Here is a 24,900-nt window from a genome sequence, read left to right as displayed (position 1 = left end):
ATATTTGATTCGATTATATCATGGCATTTAATAGTATTTGAAATTAATTAAATGTTGGTTTGTATTTCCTAAAAAGACTGATGTCTCTAGGTTACCTCTCCCTATTAATGAAAAGGAAAAATCCTCAAAACACTGCTTCATCAGTCTTCCGGATGGGTCTTCCTGTACAGTAGTGGTTAAATCTGGATTCTCAATCAAAGATGTATTATGTGGACTTTGTGAGAAACATGGTATTAACATCGCTGCCGTTGACTTGTTTTTAGCTGGAGGGAGCAAGGTATGGCATATTTGTATATTTTACTTCATTTCCCAACTTTTTATGAATTTAGTAGCCAATCAATAGTGCTATGCAGAATGTATCAGTTGCTTCACTTAGTGTTTAATTTTAAATTTGATGCTTCACAGTGTAAGTTAAGCGCCTTACAACCTTCTGCTTCTTGGTTTTTTCTAGCTTTTTTTAGTAACTCATTTGATATCGTTTTACATATTTGCATTATGTGATTGAGTAATGTTTAGCATTATGAACAGTGAACTACCCGTTCTTACTCATGTTTTTTTTTTTATTTCCATGTACACGAAAGCCATTGGTTTTAAGTCAAGACAGTAGCATCCTAGACTCACGGGATTTACGCTTAGAGAGGCGTACATTATTTCGGTAAGAAAGTGGAAAGCAGAAAAGTCTACAAGCTCTGATTAAGTGTACTGTCTAGGAGTGATACAGTAATGTGTGTGCACGAACATTTGAAGACACTTACCACATACAGAAATCTGTATCTTCAAAGTTTATCTGCTGTATGTCCGACAATACATTACCATATTTAGCTAAAAGTTTGAACTTACAGAAAAATATTTAAAATTTACTGAATCGAAATCATAGTTGTGGATGAGCTGTGGCTATTGGAACAGTTCAGCCCACTGCTTTGTGCTATACTCGTCATCCACTCGACACCTACATGTTGCAAGGACTATCGATTTTGGGTCAAATAATGAACCTATATTTACGATTTAGAGAGCATGGCATTTGATTATCTAGCTTGAAATGTGATATTTAAAAGGATCATTGGTGATGAACACTGGTGGCAGGGCAGTTTAAAGCTCATATGTAAAAAGTGAAAGTTCACTTGTTTTTAAGCATTCGTTAATGTTTACTTAACAGGATGTCTGATTGTTTCATTACAAATGGATGACAATCACACTCTGCTTTAACCGTGGAGTTGCTGTTCTGTTGTACCAAAATACGAAGGACAAAACTTGAGAAATGCGTTATTTGTATGCTTACATGACAAATTGTAATGGTTAATTTCACACTAACACACTTCATTAACCATTACCACAGTGTTTTACTTACTCCGCTTGAAGCAATTTTCTACGTAATATATGATGGGTGTTTTTTTTAAACTGTTTTTATCGGGGTTCAAGGTTATATCAATGATACAGTGAATCTACTCAGAGTGGCATTGGCGACCGATCATAAGAGGGACGATGCAGGTACCGAGCGGGTGACTGGCAGTGAAGGCGGTGTGCCATTTTGCCACCACCCCCCTCCCGAGACCCATGGTGTAATAAGTGATTACACCCTATTGTAAACTTGGTTCCTCTCAACACGGGGATTACCTGACTAAGTTAAAAAAATATTTTTCAACTCATAACGTCTGGTTAGGGTGGGCCTTAGTGCGCCCACACCGCCGAGGTTCACCTTTCTTTGGTCCTGACGAATGCCTGATTAATTTTCACACATAGGCAGAAACATGTTGACCACACACCAGTGGATATAGCTGAACAATTTATTCAGTTGTATATCCCACATCTTGTTTTTATCTGTGTCGGATTGGCCAATTAATAAAAGTGCTTTTTTAACACAATCTAGACATTTTTTAATCCACTTTCACTGATCACAAATCACACAATACCAGCTCCACAGTAATTCTGGTGTTGCAGCACACCAGGGTGGCATTCGGCCTCTCCTGGTGGTGCCCAATGATGAAGCATGTCACCAACTAGGTTGGTGAGTGAAGGCTTTCTAAAGAACCTAGTTGGATTCCACATACATGCTCTTCTTTCTAATAAGGCACACTTTTGTTGTTATGAAAGAAAGCTGTGAAGCTCCTTAATTGGCATTTTGCTAAAACCAGGGCTAGGTCAAGGAGTTTAAGTTCAGGCCTCTCCAGTTTAGGGTGAGGGAAGAGTCCCAAGAGCACCCTGTCTGGCGAGTTAGGTACGGGGTGGCAGGTCACAGTACCCAGTGCTTGTAGAAATTGATAGATCTGTAACAAAGGCCAGGACCATGAGATATGGTGGGTGTTAAATGGCTGTTTTATGCACCATGCACTGTATTTTTATGATTCTTGTGAGGAAATGGTAACTAGCTGTTTTACGCAAGGGGATTATTGATGTTATCCTAACTGGGTATGGAACTTGTATATCATCTGCAAAATATGATGTGACTCTAATATTATGGTCAAACGGTTGTGATTATTAACGAATTGGGAAATCCGAGACCTACGTTAAGTATATCATTTTATGTTTTTTACAATATTATTGATGTTTAACATTCTGTTATTTTTGGTAAATTATTTATTTACATTTAGTTAACTTTTTTACAGTATTAGAATTTTTTTAACACTTTTTGGAGTTGGAAGGCTTATTTGTAGAATAGGTCTATATTATATATTTGAAATAAATGATATTGAAAAGGAGAGAAAGAGCAGTGAGGAAAAAGGCACACCATGTAATTGGGATGATAATGGTACAGGTTGGAATGAAAAGCAGATGGTAGTGTGACTTTTGTCTGGATGGTAGTGCCTACACTAGTCGATTTTCAGGGCCATCAGACTATCTTATAGCTGCCAAGGTTTTTGATTGCTTATGTGTGACATTTTCCTAATTTCAGTGTAATTATGAGTGACATTCAACGATTGAGTGATACTTTCTTGCAAGCAAAATCGAGTAATGAAGACGAGAGAAAAATATAAATATCAGAAATTACACCCAGTTGAACAACAAGAAACTAAGAAGATCATAAAAGTGGTGCAAAGCACCAGAAATGGAGGGACACTAGGATGTGAAAGAGGCCTCAGTGAGGATCCTGAACCAGCTTCACTGATACTGAACTTAACTTTGTGCAGACAGTGACTGCAATGCTGAGCTTAGCTTAGGCACTCGGACACCTGATGTGTGGTACTTGGTAGGGCTGTTTTTTCTCAGACCTTGGAATTCTGAAAATAAATTGCAAGGCAATGGTAGTCGGTGGAGTCAAACATTCCCTGTGCTCTTGCTTTGTTATATGCTCTGTTCCCAACTGTGTCACACACACACACACATCTGCCCCAATGTATTCTCCTTTATGCATCCACTTGGAAATCAGAACAAAACAACTACTTTTGCTTATCAGTGTATACTTCAACAGTATAAAAGTTCACCATCTGTTACCAGGAATCTCCTTCGAGATATGTCTGCTCTTTGAGGATTAGGAATCACCATCCTCCATTACTCTGCAGTGAGTGCGGCTGCAAGAGACTAATGCTGCATGAAGCAACCAATTCATTTTATTCAAATCATATAGTAGTGATCAGATGTTACTGGTGCAAGTGTCAGAATTGCTGTGAGTGCAAGTAGGAGTGCAGTGGTAATTGCTAGTGCCAGAGCAAATGTCAGTGCTGCTGCGAGAGAGAGTAATGATGCTAGCTCAAGTGTGAGTGCATGTGAGAGTTAAAGTGCAAGTACAGGTTCTGGTACTAGTGACAGTGAAGGTATGGGCGAGGTGACAGTGAGGTTACTGGTGCAATTTCCAGTTGCATGAGTGAGGTGCAAATGAGATTACTTTGCAAGTTCCATTGCAGGTGCAAGGAAGGTTACTGGTGCATGTGGCAGTGAGGTGTGAGTGAGGTTGCTGGTGTAAGTATACCAGTGGTTTTATGAGTGCAGTTGCGAGTTAAATACACTTCTCCAGTATTGGGGTGTCTTTCATAGATTCACATGCTTGAATATTCCCCGTCGTCGAAGTGGGAGCCCCACGGTATATAAAAAGCAATAAGTGTCGTGTATATATATACATACATAAACCACATAAGAGCATATACATATCCAAATAAACATTATATATAATTCAAAATAACATATCAAGTGAAAATACCATAGGATAGCATTGACACATAGGAAAGCATTGAGAAAAAGAATCACTTTACTGACATATCCCTGTCGTTTTATAGTCCAAACTCTAGCCAATCAGGCGTAAGCACCCTCTAGAACCTTCTCCTCAGAGGCTCAGGCCCTCAGATTTTCTACTGCACGTCGTGTGAAGGGAATCTCCCTGAGCTCTGCTCAGTCTTTGGTCTGGTTTGAGTTTTTCTCATCATGTCTTCAAGTAAGAAGTCTCTTTTCCGTCCCTGTTCCTCTTGTGGGAAGTTAAGGCTTTTTTCTGAGGACCCTCATGAAAAATGTATCTATTGTCTTACCCAGACCATAGGTATCCAACTGTAAAATTTGTAGAACTTTCTCTCAAAAGACTTTGAAGGACAGGGAGGGTCACCTATTGTTGTGGCTTCAAAAACTGAAGGATACGGATAACCCCCTTTCTGAAGTGGAAAGTGTGGTCTCTGCTTGAACAGGAGTCTCCTCCAAGCGTAGTAGTGTTCAGGACTTGCCGTCTCCCTTTCTAAAAAAGAAGAGACTTCATCTTGGGGAAGTGTCTGCAGGCCAAGTCTCTGATACTACGCCAACGCCCCCGAGATCTAACTCTCAGGCGTCTCTGACTCCGTCAGCGCATGTTTCTGGCCAAAAACGTGCAAAACAGTTGACGGGCCTGTCGACGGTCCCTCCGTCAACGAGATCTGCCACTTCATCAACCTCCTCGACGACTGTGACGACGGTTTCGAGCAGATTTACTGCGTCGTCTACGACGACTTCGTCAACGTTTTCACCGTCGACAGTTATGTGTGTTTCCCTAAAGACTGTCTTGTCGACGATTCCACTATCTTCTTCGTCGACGTCTAGGAAGATTGTGCTTCCGTCGACGTCTAAAGCTTCGTCGACGATATTAAAGAAGAAGAAGTCATCGCCGCCGGCGCTTACAACATCGTCGCCGACGGCGTCGTCGGCCTCGTCGTCGACGACAGTCGCGTCGACGCGAGTTTCGTCGACGGCAGCCTCGTCGACGGCGGCCTCGTCGACGGCGACTTCGTCGATGACCACCTCAACGACGGTGGTGTCAAATTTTGCAACTATGCCATTGGTGCCAATGTCTACACCAGCGCCAGTGTCGATGGACGAATCCTTGCTGCAGCGTCGTCATGCTGTGCTGGACTCTGTCATGATGCCACCGGTGACTCGGCCACCTCATCAGCTATTCCCCTCGGGTGATGAGGAAGTTTCTGATTCTGATGAGGATGTTCAGTCCACTTTTCGGGATGCTCGTGGTCCTTTTGAGCTCCATATTAAGTGCCAAGATTTCGAGGAGGATGACTATTCGCAGGACTATTACTGTCAAGAGCAGGAGCAACATCCCCCTGCACAAGTTCCTATGGCGCAGCTTCCTTTATCGCTCATCTCTAACCTTCAATTTATGTTGGAAGATTACAATCATCGCGTTCCGCCTTCCTCATGGTTCTCCACGTGACACGCCATCTGCCGTTCCGTCTCCTCCTGTGTTGTCAACGGTGCCGGCACCATCCGCACCTGCATTGGATCCCCCTGCAACAGATGTGGTTGTGGATAATCGGGATACGGAGGAGGGAGATCTTCAAGATGAGGACTCTATGGCTGACTGGGATGACTATCAAATTAATTCGCCCGCATCGCCTCCAACATCGCCAGTGAACTCACCACCTGTCGACATTACAGGATTCCATCAGCTGATGGAAAGGGCGGCTCAACGTTTTCACCTTCCCATGGTGGTTAGGGAGGAGGACTGCTTTCTGCACGACTTAAAGTCCCAGCCGCAGAAACAGGTACGGGCCGTGCCCATTATAGACTTTATCTGGAATGAAGGCATTAAGCTAATGAAGACGCCTAACTCCATCCCGGCAGTGCTCCCGCGATTGGAGAAGAAGTACAAGGCCCCGGACTCTTCTCCAGCTTGCTTGGTGTCTCAGCCTAAGCCAGACTTGGTGATCACCCAGGCGGCACAACGTCGCTCCAAAAATCCCTCGTCTCCACTTTCGTCACCTCCGGATCGTGACGGCCGCCGCCTGGATGCCATTGGCAAAAAGTTTTCGACCATGGCTTCAACAACAGTCTGAGCAGCAAATTCTTTGGCCATCCTCGGTCGTTACGATCGACAAATGTGGTCGGACATGGCAGCTTTGGTTAAGCTTATCCCAGAAGACTCTAGAGCGGACGCTCTAAAGATCCTGCAAGAGGGTGAGAGGGCATCCTCCGAAATCATCGACTGCTCCGTCGACATTGCCTCCACGGGTTTTCATCAATTGGCTGGAGCGGCTGTTTTAAGAAGACAGGGTTGGCTTCGTTCCACCTTGTTCCGACAGGAGGTCCAGGCCAAGATTCTTGACATGCCTTATGATGGAGAATCTTTGTTCAAGAAGGACACGGAGACGGCTCGCTTCCTCGGCACTCTCCAGTTCCGGAAGCAGCCCTTTCGGGGTGCGCGCGGTCGCGGCACCTCCTCTTCCTTTCGTGGGTCTTCTTCCCAGTACCGCTCCTACAACCAAGGACAACAACGTTATTCCTCACAGCCGCAGCAGTCTTATAGGCAGCAGTCTGGCAAATCTTATAGAGGAAGGTCCAATTACAGGGGAAACTCTTCCAAAAAACAATGACTGTGTACATCAAGGGTCCCCTCTCTCCAGTTTTTCCCTTTCTCCAGTTGGAGGACGAATCTCCCAGTTCTTTTCGAATTGGTCCTCAATCACTTCGGACCGTTGGGTTTTGGACATTATTTCAAGGGGCCATGCCTTAGAGTTTGTAAAGGTCCCCTCACACACCTCTCCATCCGGACCTCCTCCCGCTCACCTCAAAGAACTTTTCAACCAAATCCAGATAATGCTCAAGAAAGGGGCCATCGAAGTGGTTCCGAAATCACAAAAGGGGTTGGGGTTCTATTCCCGTTTTTTCCTCATACTAAAGAAATCTGGGGAGTGGCGCACCATCCTCGACCTAAGGTCTCTCAAAAAATTTCTCAAGGACCAATCATTCCGCATGCTCACGCTAAAGGACATCCTTCAATTCTTCTCTCAGGGCGATTTCATGACGGCAATCGACCTTTAGGATGCTTACTTCCATGTGCCCATAATTCCACGCCACAGGAAATACTTACGTTTTCGCGTAGGCCACAGGGATTTCCAATTCAAGGTCCTGCCCTTCGGCCTCCGCTCAGCTCCTCGAGTCTTCACAAGGATCCTGGCCCCGGTGGTGGCCCATTTGAGACTGACGGGCATTCAAATATTCCCATATTTGGACGATTGTCTCATCTAATCTCAGTCCTCCCACCAAGCGGCCCTCGATACTCAGCGCTGTCTCACTCTGTTTCAGTCTCTGGGCTTGTCGATCAACGTACAAAAGTCTCAGCTCACACCAGCTCTGTACAAGACCTTTCTCGGCGCTACCATCGATACGAGCAGGGCTATGGCCTTTGCCTCTGCAGATCGGCAAACACGAATTCGACAGCTCGCAAGCTCCATCGCAGCAAAGCAGTCAGTTTCAGTCCGCATATTAAAGTCCTTTCTGGGGATGGCGTCCTCCTGCATCGCTTTGATCCCACATTGCAGACTGAAGAGTCGTACCATTCAGGAGCAATTGGACAAGCAGTGGCGTCAGGTCTCCGGTTCCTTCAACGACCAGCTCGTGGTGACAGCTCGCATGGCTCAAGCGCTGCATTGGTGGACTCGTCCTTCCAACATCGCAGCGGGAACGTCTTTTCTGGCGACAGCCCCAGAGCTCGTTCTTACCACGGATGCATCCATGGAAGGATGGGGCGGACATCTTCAATATCTGTCCGTCAAAGGCAAGTGGACAATGGTTCAGCGTTCCTGGCACATCAACAGATTGGAGCTGATGGCCATTTTCCTGGCGTTGAAATCCTTCCGCCTCCAGCTCCAGGGGGAGTCAGTCCTTATTCAGACGGACAACACCACCAGCATGCACTACCTGAACAAGCAGGGCGGGACAAGGTCTCCGCTGCTTTCCCGGCTGGCTCAGAGGATTTGGAGTTGGGCCATAGTCCATCGGATTACGCTCCTGGCAGTTCACCTGCCCGGCATTTCCAATATTCTAGCGGATGCACTCAGTCGGTCAACGTCATCGACCCACGAGTGCGAATTGCACCAGCCGACTCTAGACTTCGTCTTCGGCCTTTGAGGTCGCCCGACTATCGATCTTTTTGCAACCCCACAGAACAGCAAATGCCAGTCCTACGCAAGCTGGTTTCCCCACAAAGGGTTGTGCGGAAATGCCCTTTCGATAAATTGGTGCAGGATATTTGCTTACGCTTTTCCACCAATCCCTCTGATTCCTCGAGTGTTGCGGAAGATGCGGCAACAACCTTGCCATGTGCTCCTCATAGCTCCACGGTGGCCTCGGCAGGCATGGTTCTCGGAGTTGCTCCTCCTCTCCCAATGCGAACCCATCCTTCTTCACCCAAGGCCGGACCTTCTAACACTGAACGACGGTCGGATATGCCATCCGAATCCCAGTTCACTCAGCTTGTCGGCTTGGAACCTGAGCACCTTAAATTTGCTCATTTGAACATTCCACCGGCCTGCAGGGAGGTGTTAGCTAGGGCGAGGGCGCCCTCCACAGTGAAGACTTATAAGCTAAAGTGGAAGCGATTTTGTCTTTGGTGTGCGTCGGTCCATATCATCCAGTGCACGCCTCCCCGAAACACATTCTGCCGTTCTTCCTGCAGTTGGCACAGTCTGGACTGCCGCATTCCACCTTAAAGGTCTTTCTAGCGGCAATATCTCGCTTTCATCAGGTCGGCTCTTCCTCTCTATTCATCTAGAGTAATACAGCAATTCTTCAAGGGTCTCTTTCGAATGTTCCCGCCCATTCGGCTTCCTACACCCACGTGGCATCTTAACATCGTATTGGCTCAGCTCATAAAGGCGCCCTTTGTGCCAATCCATTCGGCGGATTTCAAATTCTTAATATGGAAAGTGGCCATCCTCTTTGCACTGACTTCCTCCCGCAGAGTAAGTGACATTCACGCCTTTACAGTACAATCTCAATTTCTTCAATTTAGATCGGACTGTGTAATTCTCCGCACTAATCCTGCTTTCATGCCTAAAGTGCCATCCGATTTCCATCTCAATGAACCAGTAATCTTGAAGACCTTTTTCCCGCATCTGCAGTCTCCAGCGGAACAGAGTCTACACTCTTTGGACTTAAAGAGGTGCCTTAAATTCTACATCAGCAGAACACAATCCTTTCGCAAGTCGGATCAGCTGTTTGTGGCCTACGGACGCACTTGTAAAGGACAGTCGGTTACCAAACCCACGATTGCACGTTGGGTTTCTTCAGCAATCTCCTTTTGCCATCAAAAGGCTGGCAAGCCTCTTTCTTCTGGAGTAAGGGCTCATTCTACGAGAGCAATGTCATCTTCCACTGCCCTGTTCGCTGGTGTACCCATCAATCAGATTTGCCGGGCATCTACGTGGTCCAGCTGGCCCACGTTCACGTAGCACTACTGCCTGGAGTCGATTTAATGAAGCGGACACGGCTGTGGGACAAGCAGTTCTGCGGAATCTGTTTAAATAAGGTGAGCCTCTGCTACTTCCCTCCTCCTTGGGTATTGTCAATTGCGTATTAAATACATTGTCACTGTATTTCATGCAATATTAATACGGCCTTGTCAGCCGGTTGCTGCTTACTGCTCACTATTCTATTCAAGCATGTGAATCTATGAAAGACACCCCAATACTGGAGAAGAACAAATGTTGCTTACCTGTAAACTGTGGTTCTCCAGTATTGGTGTCTTTCATAGATTCACATGCGACCCACCCTCCTCCCCTCAGAGGCTCTCTTCTCCTCATCAGACTCTTGGTCACTCTTGTGCTACGAAAATCTGAGGGCCTGAGCCTTTGAGGAGAAGGTTCTAGAGGATGCTTACGCCTGATTGGCTAGAGTTTGGACTATAAAACGACAGGGATATGTCAGTAAAGTGATTCTTTTTCTCAATGCTTTCCTATGTGTCAATGCTATCCTATGGTATTTTCACTTGATATGTTATTTTGAATTATATATAAAGTTTATTTGGATATGTATATGCTCTTATGTGGTTTATGTATGTATAGATATACATGACGCTTATTGCTTTTTATATACCGTGGGACTCCCACTTCGACGACGGGGAATATTCAAGCATGTGAATCTATGAAAGACACCAATACTGGAGAACCACAATTTACAGGTAAGTAACATTTGTTCTTCCTTATCTCCCCATGCACTCACTAACTTGTATATAAGCATCCATTCTCTCATCTACTTGATCACTAATTTTGTTATTCACCTGTTGATCTGCTCATGTGCATAGTTATCACTCCATGCATTCACCCGTTCCATGATCCTTGCATTCCTCTATTCAACCACTAATCTATCCAAGTAGCACTCATTTATATTCACTCCCTTATCCATGCACTCAGCCACCCTTTCATTAATGTGTGCACTCACTCACACTTGTACCACATCTACTCTTGCAAACATTCAACTGTCCATTCAACCATCCATGAATGGCGTGCTCATATATACCTCTATGCAGACATATTAATAGATTCTCACAAACATTGACACATTCCCCCAAAGACACTCACATGCACTAATTCGCCAATCAATGAAAACACCTTTGAGGAAAAAGGCAGACTTAGTCTTTGTTAATGCTTGCATTATTTTAATTGTCATTTTGTAAATCGGAGCTATCACCATTCTTGAAGTGCTTATTCTTCAGTTGAAGATCTGTTGCTCCATCTAGCACGTCCTGTTTTGGAATTGGGCAAGCTATCAATATATGCACCACTCATCACAGTAATTAACTACCAAACTGTTTACTGGCTTCAAGGGCCGGTAATGGAGAGCAGGGTGGTGGAGACCAAGCAACGCACATTCTTTACGACCACACTTCCCTCGGAGAGCGGAGGTTTGACCATAATGCTCCAACTAAAGAAAGTTTTGAGGACTCCTGCTTCCGATATGAAGCTTGAGAAGAGGAGCAGCTTGTTTATCAGTCTGATGTCCATCAAAGCAGCTCAAACATTTAGATGAGACGCAATGGAACCGTCAGTGAGAGCACATTATAGGTGCCTTTTTTTGTCACAAAGCAGCGCTACAATAGCTTTTGTATCGAGTTTCTGCTAAATCACAGCATGCCCATTATCAGCAATTAGTTCGTCGACCATTCTGCTCCTCCACACCTTTAACCCCTTCGGTGCTCATGACGGAACGGTTCCGTCATGAGCCACGGTTGAGCTGTGCTCATGACGGAACCGTTCCGTCATGACCACGCCCGCGCAAGATTCCGTCAGCACAGCGGCGGAATTTGCGCAGCATGGAAGGGGTTAAGCACCCTTCTCCACTACAACATTTTAACTCTTAACGGTTTATGCATTGGCTATTGGAACCAGTAATGACCGCTGGGTTAGCTCTTGCTCTCCTCTTCCATAAAATCTCTAGCTTGCCAACCTCTACTAACACCAGTCTTTCAAACTTTGTAAAACTGCTAAGATTTGTGGGAGTCTTCCAAATGTAAAAACATAGCTGAATAACTCTAAGACACCAAATATAATTTTAGATTTTTTCTTTAAACATGGGTCTTCAATATTGAATTATTAATTATAAAAGCAAATACAAATTAACATATACATAAGACATAGTTAATTAAAACAATTAAAAAAATCAATATTCCTCAAAACTTATAAGGTAACCACATAGTTCTCCAAAATACATAAACAGAACCTTTATATCAAATGATAAATCCTTGCAACCCAACAGTTAATTTGTTGAACAATTCAATAAGTTAATTAGAATAAAAAACTAATATTTAATAGTAAGTATCATTCACTTTTTATTTTTACAAAACACTACCAATCTAAATATTCGTTTACCACAAATGTTCGTGGTAAAGGCATGTATGGTAAAGGGGCATGCGTGGCTAAAATCGCCACCGCCCTAAGGTACAAACACCCAGCCCAAAGCCCTGAGTTGCAAATACCCCTACCCCCATGCTATACCCTCCCCCTGCCCTGATGCCTTCTCCCTTAACCTGACCTTGGCCAATCATGACACAGCCCTAAAAACTACCCCAACTACCCATTCCCCTCCCCCTGCCCTGAGGCCTAATACCCTATCCCCAATAAGAAAAAAACACCCCAACACTCCCCCAGCCCTAAACACTACTCCGACCCCCCCCCAGCCCTGAAAACTACCCCTGAATCCTCCCAGCCCTGAAAACTTGCCCCAGCCGTGAAAGCTTGCCCCACCCCCAGTCCTGAAAACTAGCTCAATCCCCCAGCCTAAAAACTACCACCAACCCCAACCCCCCAGCCCAGGAAACTATCTCGACCTCCACAGTCTACAAAAACTACCCCACGACCCACCCCCAACCCACAGAAATATTCCTGACCCCCAAAACAACCCCATCCCACCTCCAGCCCACAAAACAACCCCAACTCTCCCGCAGGCCACAAAACAACCCTGACCTACCCCAACCCACCAAACTACCCCGACCCCCAGCCCACAAAAGTACCCCGACCCGCCCCACTTACCTCACCGTGGATCTCTCCCTGCTTCCTGCGTCCGTCCAATGCAGCCCACAAAAGATTCCGAACCCACCCCCAGCCCACAAAACATCCTCGACCCACCCCCAGCCCACAAAACAACCCCTGCCACACCAGCCCACAAAAGTACCCCTGCCCTCAAAACAACCCCGACCCAACCCCCAGCCCACAAAACATTCCCGACCCACCCCCAGCCCCCAAATCAGCTCCGACCCGCCCCCAGCCCACAAAAGTACCCCAACCTCCTCAGCCCCTCTCACCTCTCCCGTGGTTTTGCAGTGTGGATCTTTTCTGGATTCACATGCTGTGCATTATTCCGCCATCTAGTGGTTGGGTCCATAATTGTTGTATTTGTCTTTTTTTTTTTCTCTGTGGGCGTCAACATACCACCATTTGGTGTCCTCCTCTGACGTCGCCATCTTCTGATTCTTTTTGTCCGCCATTTGGGTCTGGATCGATAACGTAAGGTGCTCCTGAAATTTGGAGAGAAGATTCAACGAAAATTAAAGAATAATCTTCAAGAACATAGAGTACAACAATTCGACGTACCAGACTTCGAATTAAGGTGGCGGAGGGTGTCGAAAGGTGAAAGCAACAACCTCGCAGACGAGCGGACAATGCGCATACAGGGGGCTCACTGTGCGCAATGATGGACAAGACACCATTCAAGTTTTGCCAAAATTGTCACCACAAGTATGCTCAGAAGGACCAACATCCTGTCTGCAACCTTTGCTTACCACTCGATCACCAAAGTGAACGCGTGCTCTGCTTTCACCCCAAAAACTTTGATGGTAAGAGAGATACAGAAGAGCCAACTACAACATGAAGGGCAAGGCACAGCACCATCGCTACGAGACCTGGGCCTCTCCAGCGTGGAAGAGGACAATGTCGCCGAAGCTCCAGAGGGCGACACGGACATGGAAATCCAAGTCGTAGATGTCGAAAAGACTTCGAGAGGTAAGAGAACTGTCGACCTCGAAAAAATGGGACGAGTCCGGAAAGGTTGACTCAACGGTCTCCAAGGGAGCCTCGGTGTCGAAGCACTCGATGTTCGCAGCTGCGTCCAGAGACAAACAGTCTGTAGGATCCCTAGACAAGGACTCTGTAACGGCAAAGACCCGCGAAAAATCCAAGATGTCGAGAGATGGTCAAGGAAAGGGCGCTTCGACGTCAAAACAAGAGAGGTCAAAACATGCCTCGATGGCGGTGAAGGCGCCGTCGACCACGAAGAGAAAGGCAGAAAGTCTTGACGCTGAAACGCACGCGTCAGATCAAGAAGAAGAGGCTAGAAGCACAAATAGCGAGTATTTTGCACAGAAAGAAAGAGTTCAACGAAAGCTTGAAGCAATTCAAGATACCGCCGAAAACGTCTACAGAAATGGAAAAGAGCGTCGAGGAATTAGAACCTCCAACGACACCCGAACCGCTCAAGGACCAAGAAGAAGAATTCTTTTTCGGGGAAGAAAAAGATCAGACTTACGTGGGCTCAGAAACCTCTGAGGTTCAAGAGCTAGAATGGCAAGACCTCGACGCAGACTCACCAGAAGAAGCTGTCCATACATGTCTTTCGAGGCCTTCACCGCCAGACGACATTGGTATGTACTACCAAGTCATCAAGAAGGCAGCAGATACCTATGGTGTACAACTAGAGGAATAAAAACGGCAATCATGTTTTCTGTTCAAGACTTTAATGCCTACACAATCAAGGAACCAATTCCTTCCTATGCTGCCAAGTGTACTGGATCATGGAAAGGAGCCTGCAACATGCAAGGCAGTCACACCTAAAGGAGAGAAAAAATACAAACACTCCTCCAAGGACCCTATTTACATCAAGGGTTCAGTGGCAGCTGACAATCAAAACACCCACGACCAGGAAAAGGACTACTGGTCCACCACCAGACAAAGAAAGCAAGAGGATGGACCTTATGGAGATAAAGGTCGAGAGAAGTGCGGCAAATCAATTGAGCATAGTAAATTCAAATGCATTGCTGAACAGACATGCATACCAACACTGGGAGAAAGTAGAGGAGCTACTAAACGACCTACCGGAACAATTCCAAAAGAGAGCAAGCCACTTGCTAGAGGAAGGAAAGACTATAGCTAATACGCCTAATATCTGCCCTAGATGCCGCAGAAACATCAAGTAGACAGATGATGTTCGCCATAACCGAAACAAGACACACATGACTGCGGATCTCAGGATTCAAACCAGAGGTGCAGAACAATATACTGAACGCTGAACCAAATAAAGGACAACGAGACAGCAAGATCTATGGGCGCCCTGCAATTCAGAGGTGGCATGCGTAGAGGCACCCCCCTCAAGGAGACCAGCGGGCAGAGGTAACCATCACCCTACAACCTCGCATCAGTCATATCAGCAAGAATACCAAGGGATAAGCCTAAGACCACAACAATGACGACAACAACAAAATTGGCAATACCAGCAAAGAAGACAATCATTTCGAGGACGCCCCCTGGAGGAGGCCTTCCGCATAGAGGTGAGCGCCTATAACATCAAAGTGACTGTATTCCAAACAATACACACACCCAAAAAACATCACTGAGTGTGCCTGCAATAAGACAATGACATCAAACAAACAAACAGTTCCTCCAACATTCTACACCAGTAGGAGGCAGATTAAAGTACTTCCTCCACAAATGGAGAGAGACAACTTCAGACAAATGGATATTAAACATAATACAATACAGTTACTGCATAGAACTGATCAAACCACCTCCAAACAAAAGCCCACAAAGGAAGGTGCATTAAAAAAGAAGCTATAGAACACGTACCACACAAGAAAAGGAACAAGTGAGTTTACTCCACGTACTTCCTAATTCCAAAAATAGACGGAACGCTGCGTTCTATATTAGATCTCAGATTTCTCAACAAATTCGTAAATACTCAAAGGTTCAAGATGACAACCCTGCAAGAGGTGATTCCTCAATTGCAAAAAGGAGACTACATGGCAACCATAGACTTAAAAGATGCCTATTTAAACATCCCCATGAACAACAAACACAAAAGGTTATTAAGATTTGTAGTCCACGAGACACATTACCAATTCAAAGTGCTAGCATTCGGTCTAAAGTCGGCACAAAGAGTGTTCACAAAGTGTCTAGCAGCAGTTGCCGCTCACCTAAGAAGGCAAGGAATCCATGTATACCCGTATTTAGACGACTGGTTAGTAAGTACAAGCTTGTGCAGACTCTAGCGCTCCAGTTGGCTTCCCCTCAACGCTCCTCCCTATTTAAGGAGAGGAAATGCAAGCGCGAGGTTACTAAGGTTACTCGCTGCACGTCCCTGATTGCGGCGTAAAAAGTTATAGCGGGACTCAGCAACTCTGCATTTTTGCACACGTTTGTAGTTTGGAAATTGGGATAAATTGTGAAAACTCGGTTTTAAACTCACCCTACTTGTTTTAAACTTATTTTGAGGCCCACACTCGCACTTTAACCCGCACACTGGCTGTCCAAGGTGAGCTGGTGTACTTTCTCCTGTTAGAGCGGGTCACCGAGCACACGCCATCTTGGTCAGCGTTCCAGCGCTCCAGTTGGCCTCCCCTCAACGCTCCTCCTTATTTAAGGAGAGGAAGCCTAAAGCAAGCCCGTCTGCGCCCGTCCGCGCACCGACCGCGCACAGCGCCATCCATGCTGCCGGACAGGAACACCGTCCTAATGGGGATACTAGAATTCGCTACTCGAGGGAGTAACTATTAACCATAGGTGAGCAGGGTGATGTGGGCCAAAAAGGGGAGGAATGGAGAGAAGGCAGGGATCCCCCGTCGAACTCCACTTCAGACAGTCTCAAATGTGGCCTAATCAATGTGAGATCCCTAATAAAACACCAACAGGAGATCTATATGTTGTTGAAAGGTCATGATTTGGACGCATTGTTTTTAACTGAAACATGGACATGACCTGACTCATAAGTCGAATTAGGGCTAGCTTGCCCCCCGGGTTATAAAGTATTCCATAAACCTAGGCTAAGCGGGAGAGGAGATGGAGTGGGAGTGATATATAAAGAGAAATTGAATTTTGCCCCCATAAATGTTGATGAAGTGAAGGGCATTGAAATGTTAGGATTCTCCCTCAAGGATGCCAAAGGACAACTGTCTTCCGGCATAGTATGCTATAGACCCCCCGGAGGATCGAGCCCTCAATACCTAGCTCTGATTGACACTATATATATATGTCACTCACCCACTCCAGAATGATTATTCTGGAAGATTTTAATCTCTGGTGAAAAAGGGAATCTTGACTCAGCCTTGTGAATTATTACAAGCATGCGAGAATATAAACATGCAACAACTGGTGCGACAACCAACACATCAGGGTGACCATGTTTTAGACTTAATATTTGCAAATCACACGGAGGTAGTGGTGGGAAAAACACTTCCGCTGTGTTGGACTGATCATTTTTTAATTCACTTTTTGTTAATACCTCTAAAAGTGAGTAAAAAAAACTACTCAATCGGGTTGTACTCGACAGGCAAGGGAATGGGCCAAGCTGCTGAAAATGAAACAACTTCCGTTATGCACTGAAAAGGGCTCTTTTGACATCAGTAAAATGGTGGAACAGAATTACCTTAATTTCTGCGGTCAGAATAATCACACGTTTGATCATCTGTTACCAGTCAAAAGCTAAAAAACAATCGCGACAAACCATGAGCCCCATGGTATAACGAGGAATTAAAAATACAAAGGAAAAAATGCAAACAGGATAAAATAGCATTGAACACTTATAAAGGAACAATTGCTGAGGCTAAAGCCGAGTACTACGAGAAAATCATCCTACAGGCACCTAATAGGGTTAGAACCATTTTTAACATAGTGAAGGATCTATCCAAACCCGATTGTGCGGCAAATAATATTGTAGCCATGCAAGAGCTATGCAAAGGCCTTGCAGTGTTCTTTGAGGAGAAAATTAACAAAATCATTGATGGCCTGGAACCTAACAAGAAAGCTGGGATGAACAATGTAAACGGTTCACTTGAATCAGTGACAATAAGGAAGCAGAATGAGGGAGTAGATAAAGATAAACCAGCAACTCTGGATCCGTTTCAGGTCCCCACACAGAAAGAATTTAGTAAAATAGCTTTTAGTGTCTCCTCTGAATCGCCACTGGACCCACTTCCGCATAGGCTGTGGAAAGAATTTAATATTAAGCTATTTCCTCGACTTCACCAAATCTGCTGTCAGTCACTGAGTAGTGGCATGGTCCCTGGATGTTGGAAGAAGGCGGTGGTGACCCCCTTACTGAAAAAAGCTACACTTGACCCTCTTTGCCCAGCGAACTACAGACCGATCTCTTTGCTTCCTTATCCAGTAAAGATTCTGGAGCGGCTAGTTAGCAAAGCCCTCTCACAATTTTTAGAAGAAAATCATCTATTAGATGAAGTTCAATTCGGGTTTCAGCCTGCACACGGCACGGAGACAGCCGTGGTGACAGTCCTGGATGAGCTTAGAATGCGGGCTGACACCAGCCAAGTGGTCACATTAGTATTACTGGATATGTTGGCCGCATTCGATACGGTTAAATCATAAGATTCTAATTGAAAGGCTTAAGGAATTTGGAATCAGAGGCATGGCGCTCAATTGGTTTGTCATACCTGTCAGACAGACAGCAGGCAGTGGCTATTCCACCCTTTGTATCCAGAAATAATTCCATAAAGCACGGAGTCCCTCAGGGATCAGCAATAAGTCCGATCCTATTTAACATTTACTTGCGTCCACTTATCTCTATTATCAAATCCTTTGGAATTGAAGTTGTGAATTATGCGGCTGACACACAGCTTGTCTTCTCATTAGAAGGGTCTAAAGCAGTATCACTGGAAAGATTCCATGAGTGTATGTTAAGAACTACATGGCTCAGGGACAATTCACTACAATTTAATGGAGATAAAACAGAAATACCACGCCCACTTCCTGATGACTTCTGGCCTACTCCAACAGACAACCCACTTACTCCATCTAAGACAGTGCATAATCTGGGGGTACTATTCGATAGTAGTCTACAGCTAGACTCACAAGTAAACAGAACAATCGGCACCTGCATGTCTTTGATCAGAGCTTTACGGAAAATACTTCCGCTGCTGCCATCCTCCGACAGGTCACAGGGGGTGAGGAGTGTCATCTTGAGCAGGTTGGATTACTGCAATGCCTTGCTATTTGAAGGACCAATGTCTCTGATCAAAATGTTGCAGAGAATTCAAACAATGGCAGCTAAGTTAGTATTAAAGAAACAGTGTAGGTCCTCTGCGTCCTTATCTCTGAAGGATCTCCACTGGCTACCGATTCTGCAGAGAGTACAATTCAAATCATTCTGCATTGTTCACAAAGCAGTACATAGAGTGGGACCTAGATCACTGCAGAGCAAATTCTCTTGGTATGCTCCAGCTAGTCCCTTGCTCACTTTGCCACTGGATTCAAGCAAGCCTGGCTGAAGACGGCTGAAATGCCAGAAACCGGTCCTAGGAAGCTTGTTTCCGGTCCAGGGAAGGCATGGCTTGGCAGTTCGGGCTGGACTGTTCCCATGAGGCACAGGGTCAGACTGATTTGCATATGGCCATGTCTGAACTGGGGTGGCAGAGTGGGCTAAAGAACGGTGATGGATCAAACCCAGATCTGTTGACTGGGTGTGAGTGTTTGATTGGTTCTGATACTCCGTCCATCACCACCCCCTTTTGTACCAGCTAGAAACCTCCGTTCATCATCAGCAAAACTGGTGTGCACAACCAGATTTAAGAAAACCGGGATGGGAAGCAGATCGTTTGACTCTGCAGCCTCGCGTCTGTGTGGAATTAAAAACCCGCTAGTTCTCAGACAAACTGAGAATCTGCGGAACTTTAGAAAGAAGCTGAAAACATGGCTCTTTCCTAAGGACTAATGTAGTCCAGTCGTAGCTTTATTCCTTTTCTGCCCGCATGATTACAGATATGCATAGCGTTTGTAGGGTAATCACAGCGCCAGGATACCCATTGGGTGACAGAGCGCTATACAAGTCCAACATACAATACAATACATATACAGCAAGTAATAGAAACTTGCTAACAATGCAAAACTAAAAGTACTTCACCCAGAACCCGAGAGCATGAGCCTTGCAGCATGGCTCCTGAGGACTTAGAATTTGCACACCTGAAACTACCAGAAAGCACAATGGCAGTTCTACGAGAAGCAAGAAAGCCGAACACGAGGAAAATGTACACGGTAAAATGGAAAAGATACTCTATGGTGCCTCAAAGAACGTCTTTCCAGAAAAATCACAAAAGAAAAGACAGTTCTGAAGTACTTAATACATTTAACACATAGTAACCTAACCTACACATCACTGAAAGTTCACTTAGCAGCAATTGTAGCATATACAAGAGGACACACTGGGAAGAGCTTCTTTACCTCTCACGTGGTTAAAAGGGGCAAAAAGAATCGCACCACCAAAAACAGTGCCAGCACCCACATGGAACCTAAATATAATATTCGCTCAGCAGATGAAAGCATCACTTGAGCCACGACACAAGGCAATGCCACAGGTATTCACATTAAAGACAGCTTTCTTAGTAGCAATAACATCACTACGTAGAGTTAGTGAGTTACAGGCACTAACACTACAGGAACCCTACTTCCAAATACATAATGACAGAATCGTCATGAGAACGGATCCACACTTCTTGCCAAAGATGGTATCATGATTCCACATAAACCAATCCAAACAAATACCAAGTTTCTTCCAAAATCCAAAGACGCAAGCAGAAAGGGCATTGCACACTCATGACGCTAGAAGAGCAGTCATGTATTAGATGGAAAAACAAAGGATTACAGGAAGACAAAGCAACTTTGTATCGTTTGCTAACAGTTTTCTAGGAAGGCCAGTAACCAAGAACACAATTGCAAGATGGATTGCACAAGCTATACAATTGTGCCACAAACAAGCAGGACAAACATTACAAAGAGCTCCACGGGGTCACTAAGGAAGAAAGAAAGGGGCAACAATAACCTTTCTAGCCAATACTCCAATTCAAGACATTTGTATGGCAGCAACATGATCTTCAGTGCACACGTTCACAAAACACTACTGTGTTGGACATTCAAATGAATAAAGGAGCACAAGTAGTACAAAGGGTTTTGCAACATCTATTCACAAACCAATGCTCATCTTCCACCCAGCCACCACAAGCCTAAAATATTGCTACAAAATCTATGCACAGCATGTGAATCCAGAAAAGATTCACTCTGCAAAACATATAGTTTTTACCTGTTGGTGTACTTTTGCAGCTTAAAGAATTTCTGGATTCACTAGCGAACCCACCCTCCTCCACCAAGAAAGATGAGCAAAGGAGAAGGAGGACAGAAAAAAAAAAGAATCCAAAGATGACGACCATAGGTGGGAGCTTCCGGAGGAGCACGTCGATGTCCCAGGAGGACACCATATGGAGGTATGTCGATAAGCTGCAAAACTACACCGACAGGTAAGAAACTATATGTTAAAGCAAATGCATGGTTAAGACATGCATGGTAGGGCTTGCGGAGCCAGAACACTTGTGGTTTAGACCGCGGTGTTCCGACTGTTTCCCATGTCTTAGAGATGATATTCAAGATCCATATCCCACCTACAACTAACACCCTTTAAACAATGATCCAAAGTATTTCCACAAACTTCATGAAAATTGTAGCACTTTATGACATCGTCCTGATTATGAAGAGCTACATAAATGATACTTATGAAGCAGTCATTTTCTTGACAACCCAGAATGAACTATGGGCCTCATTAGGGGTCAGAAATGAAATGAAATGAAAAGTGAATTTATAAAGCGCAAATTGCTGCTCTGAGGCGTCCAAGCGCTACCTGAAGAGTGAGGTAGGAATAACCGGATTGGTTCGATGAAGTTAGTTTTGGGGGGTGAAGAGAAAGATCTTTAGATGTTTCCGAAAAGAGGAAAGGTTGGGATTGGATCTAAGCTGAGAGGGTAGGAGGTTCCACAGCTTGGCGGCGTTGTGTGAGAACATCCTGCCGCCAGCTCTTGTTCTCCTAATTCTGGGAACTGTTGCTAGAAAAGCCTGGCCGGGGCGAAGTTGTTTCCTAGGATGGTAGTGAGTGATAAGGTTACGGCAGATTGCCGGTCCTTTGTCCCAGAAGGCCTGATGGGCAATACACAGTGCCTTAAAGGAGATTCTTTGCCGGACCGGTAGCCAGTGCAGGCTCCTCAGTCCGGGTTTGGCTGATAATCTCCGTGGCAGCTGTAATAGTGAGCGAGCGGCACAATTTTGAACAGTCTGCAACTTACGAAGTGTATAGTCAGGGGCACCGAGGTACAAAGAGTTGCCAAAGTCCAGTCGAGACTGGATCAGACCTTGAACAGCAACCTGCTTGGCCTCCATAGGTAAAAGTGGGAACACTTTTCTAAGCATCCTAAGGAGGCCAAAGCAGGTCGCAGACAGCCTAGTAGCCTGGGTGTTGAAAGTTAAGGCTTTGTCCAGCCATATCCCCAGACTTTTTATATTGTCCTTGGATGCAGGTGGAATGCCTAAGCAAGGGGGCCAGAAAGAGTCAAAAGACGTTGGAGCAGCGGGCCCCAGGAGCATCAGCTCAGTTTTATCCCCGTTAAGTTTGAGGAAAGATCTGTATAGATGCCAATAAAGTTCAATACGATAATACAATTGAAAGAAGTTCGACCTCAATTTTTCTAACAGAAACAAGTAGTTTAAGGTATCAGATATGATCAGTGGCCATTTAACACACGTATGACATAACGAAAATACCTGTGGTCATTTCTGTAAAGGAAATTAGTGAAATATAGCACCAAGTATGTTCAAAGTTAATTTAAAACTCATCATCCTCCATGTAAAAAAGTGCTATGCCCTTGATACCTAGAGAAATTAGTTAAAAAAAAAAAAGCTTGCCCGGGATATAAACCACCTATTTACCAAGACAATCCTCATTTAAAAATTAGCTAGTCTCATTAACAAGACAATCCTCATGTAAAAATTAGCTAGCCTCATTTTCTTAGCAACAACTATGAGAACAGCATAATCCCCATTGCATAAAAAATAGCTAATTCTCATTCCTTTGCTAGAAACATGAAAACACAGAGCCAGGTACAGCTTTTTAACACCCATCATCACCCATCTAGGAAATCACTCTACTCATTATTCCCAGAGGAATCAGTAAAACACTATGTACAGGATACAAAAAAGCTTTTGCCATCCATAAACCTCCCTCATGTCAAATTTAGCTATTATGTTTTCTCAATAGAAAACATTAGAACATAGTGGCAAAGCCCCTTACAACCCCTGATCCCCATGTGTAAAATAGCTAAGTATAATTTCCTGACAGGAATCATGAAACTACAGTGCCAGGTAGTGCAACCCATAATCCGGCATGTAAAAAATAGCTATTCCCATTTTCCAAAAAGGAACCCTTAAAATGAACAAACAATTATATTGCACAGCCCTATACATAATTATGTAAACAGAAATTTACTATTACCATTTCCTTACATTAATCATGAAACTACAGTAGCAGGTACATGTAACAGTCATTACCACCCATCATCTCCTATGTAGCAAATCGCTATGCCCATTATCCCAAGAAGTAGTAGTAAAACACAATTTCTGGGATATCTACCACTTATAATCCCCCATATAAAAATTAGTTATTCCCATTTTCCATTAAGGAACCATTAGAATACTGTGGAAATTGTGTTTAACGGCTTTTTAACACCCACAATGCCATAAACAGAAATGATCTATTGCTATTACCTTGGAGGATTCATGAAAATATAGTGCCAGATATATGCAACAGCTATTTATTGCCCACCATCCCAATTTAGAATGTAGAAAATTACTATTCCCATTATCCCAAGAGGAATACGTGAAACACTGTGTGTGCCCGTGATATGTAACAGCCATTTACCACCCATAATTCCCCATGTAAAAATTTGCTGTTCACATTTTCCCAACAGAAAACATTCGAACATAGTTACATATTTCTTTAACAGTCCTTTCAAGCCCATAATCCCCCTTGTGTAAAATAGCTAACTACTGTTTCCTGAGAAGAATCCTGTAAATATAGTGCCAGGCATATGCAACAGCCATTAGGACCCATCATCCCCCATGTAGAAAATCGTTGTGCCCATTATGCCAAAAGGAATCAGTAAAACACTGGGCCAGGCCATTTACTACCCATAATCTCCCATGTAAAAAAAAAGGGAAGAGCCAATTGTTTTACATGGGAGATTATGTGAATGGTAAACATTAAAAACTTTGTGACATGTATTTCATATTCATTTCAAGCCCAAAATTCCCATGTGTAAAATAGCTAACTGCGCGTCACTGTTTTCCTTATCTCTGTTATGTTGAATGTTCTTTTTCCGAACACACTGCACTGATAGACTCCAGTCTAGGTTCCCTCCCACCCTTTGGCAGCCCTACTACAGCAACAGAAATGTCAAACAGCTATATAATGGCTGGTTGCCTTTGCCAGCATAATGTAGTGGGGTACTGAAACCTTGAGGTGCCTAAGGTGTACCGTTTTTTATTTGTTGTATTTACATGCTAAAACTGTCAAACAGATGTTCAAATAAAATAGTTAATTATTGGTTGCTTACAGAAATCATTAAAAATCAGTACCAGGTATTTAACAGCCATCATCATCATGTAGTCAATTTTGATCCCCATTATATCAGGACGAAGAAGTCAAAAACTGCCCTGTGATATGTAAGAGCCTTTACCAACCGCAATCCCTAATGTACATATTAGCATTTCCATTTTGCAATAGGAAACATAGTCACAAATGTATTTGCCAGTCCTTTCAAGCCCGTAATCCCCTATGTATAAAAATGGGTAACTACATTTTCCTTATAGGAATCATGAAAATACAGTGCCAGGTATATGTAACAGTCATTTACCACTCATCATCCGCTCTGTAGAAAATCGCTATGCCAAGAGGAATAAGTCAAATAACGTGCCTGTGATATGTAACAGCCATTTATCACCCATAATCCCCCATGTAAAAATGTGCTATACTCTTTTTCCCAACAGGCAACATGTGAACATATTGACAAATTTCTCCAGTATCACATGCTTGAATCTTCCCTTCGTCATGGTGGGAGTCCCGCGGTATTTAAAACAAGCAATACCATGTAAGTACATTAACAGACATACCGAAAGCAATTGACATTGTTAA

The 24,900-nt window shown here is 44.3% G+C and overlaps 1 protein-coding gene across 4 annotated transcripts in view; it reads left to right on the top strand.

Moving 5' to 3' along the window:
• The window catches only part of RGS12 (regulator of G protein signaling 12), an 881,248-nt gene that overhangs the window by 677,834 nt on the left and 178,514 nt on the right, over positions 1–24,900 (top strand). For all 4 annotated transcript variants that reach the window (XM_085642496.1, XM_085642494.1, XM_085642495.1 and 1 more), the window contains 2 exons: positions 77–277; positions 582–655. In XM_085642496.1, the coding sequence (XP_085498622.1) occupies positions 77–277; positions 582–655 (275 nt within the window). The remainder of the gene's footprint in view (positions 1–76; positions 278–581; positions 656–24,900) is intronic.

Source organism: Triturus cristatus, chromosome 2_2, assembly GCF_964204655.1.
Source record: "Triturus cristatus chromosome 2_2, aTriCri1.1, whole genome shotgun sequence".
NCBI lineage: Eukaryota > Metazoa > Chordata > Amphibia > Caudata > Salamandridae > Triturus > Triturus cristatus.
Note: the sequence above shows the minus strand (reverse complement) of the source record. Positions and strands in the feature narration are given on the sequence as shown.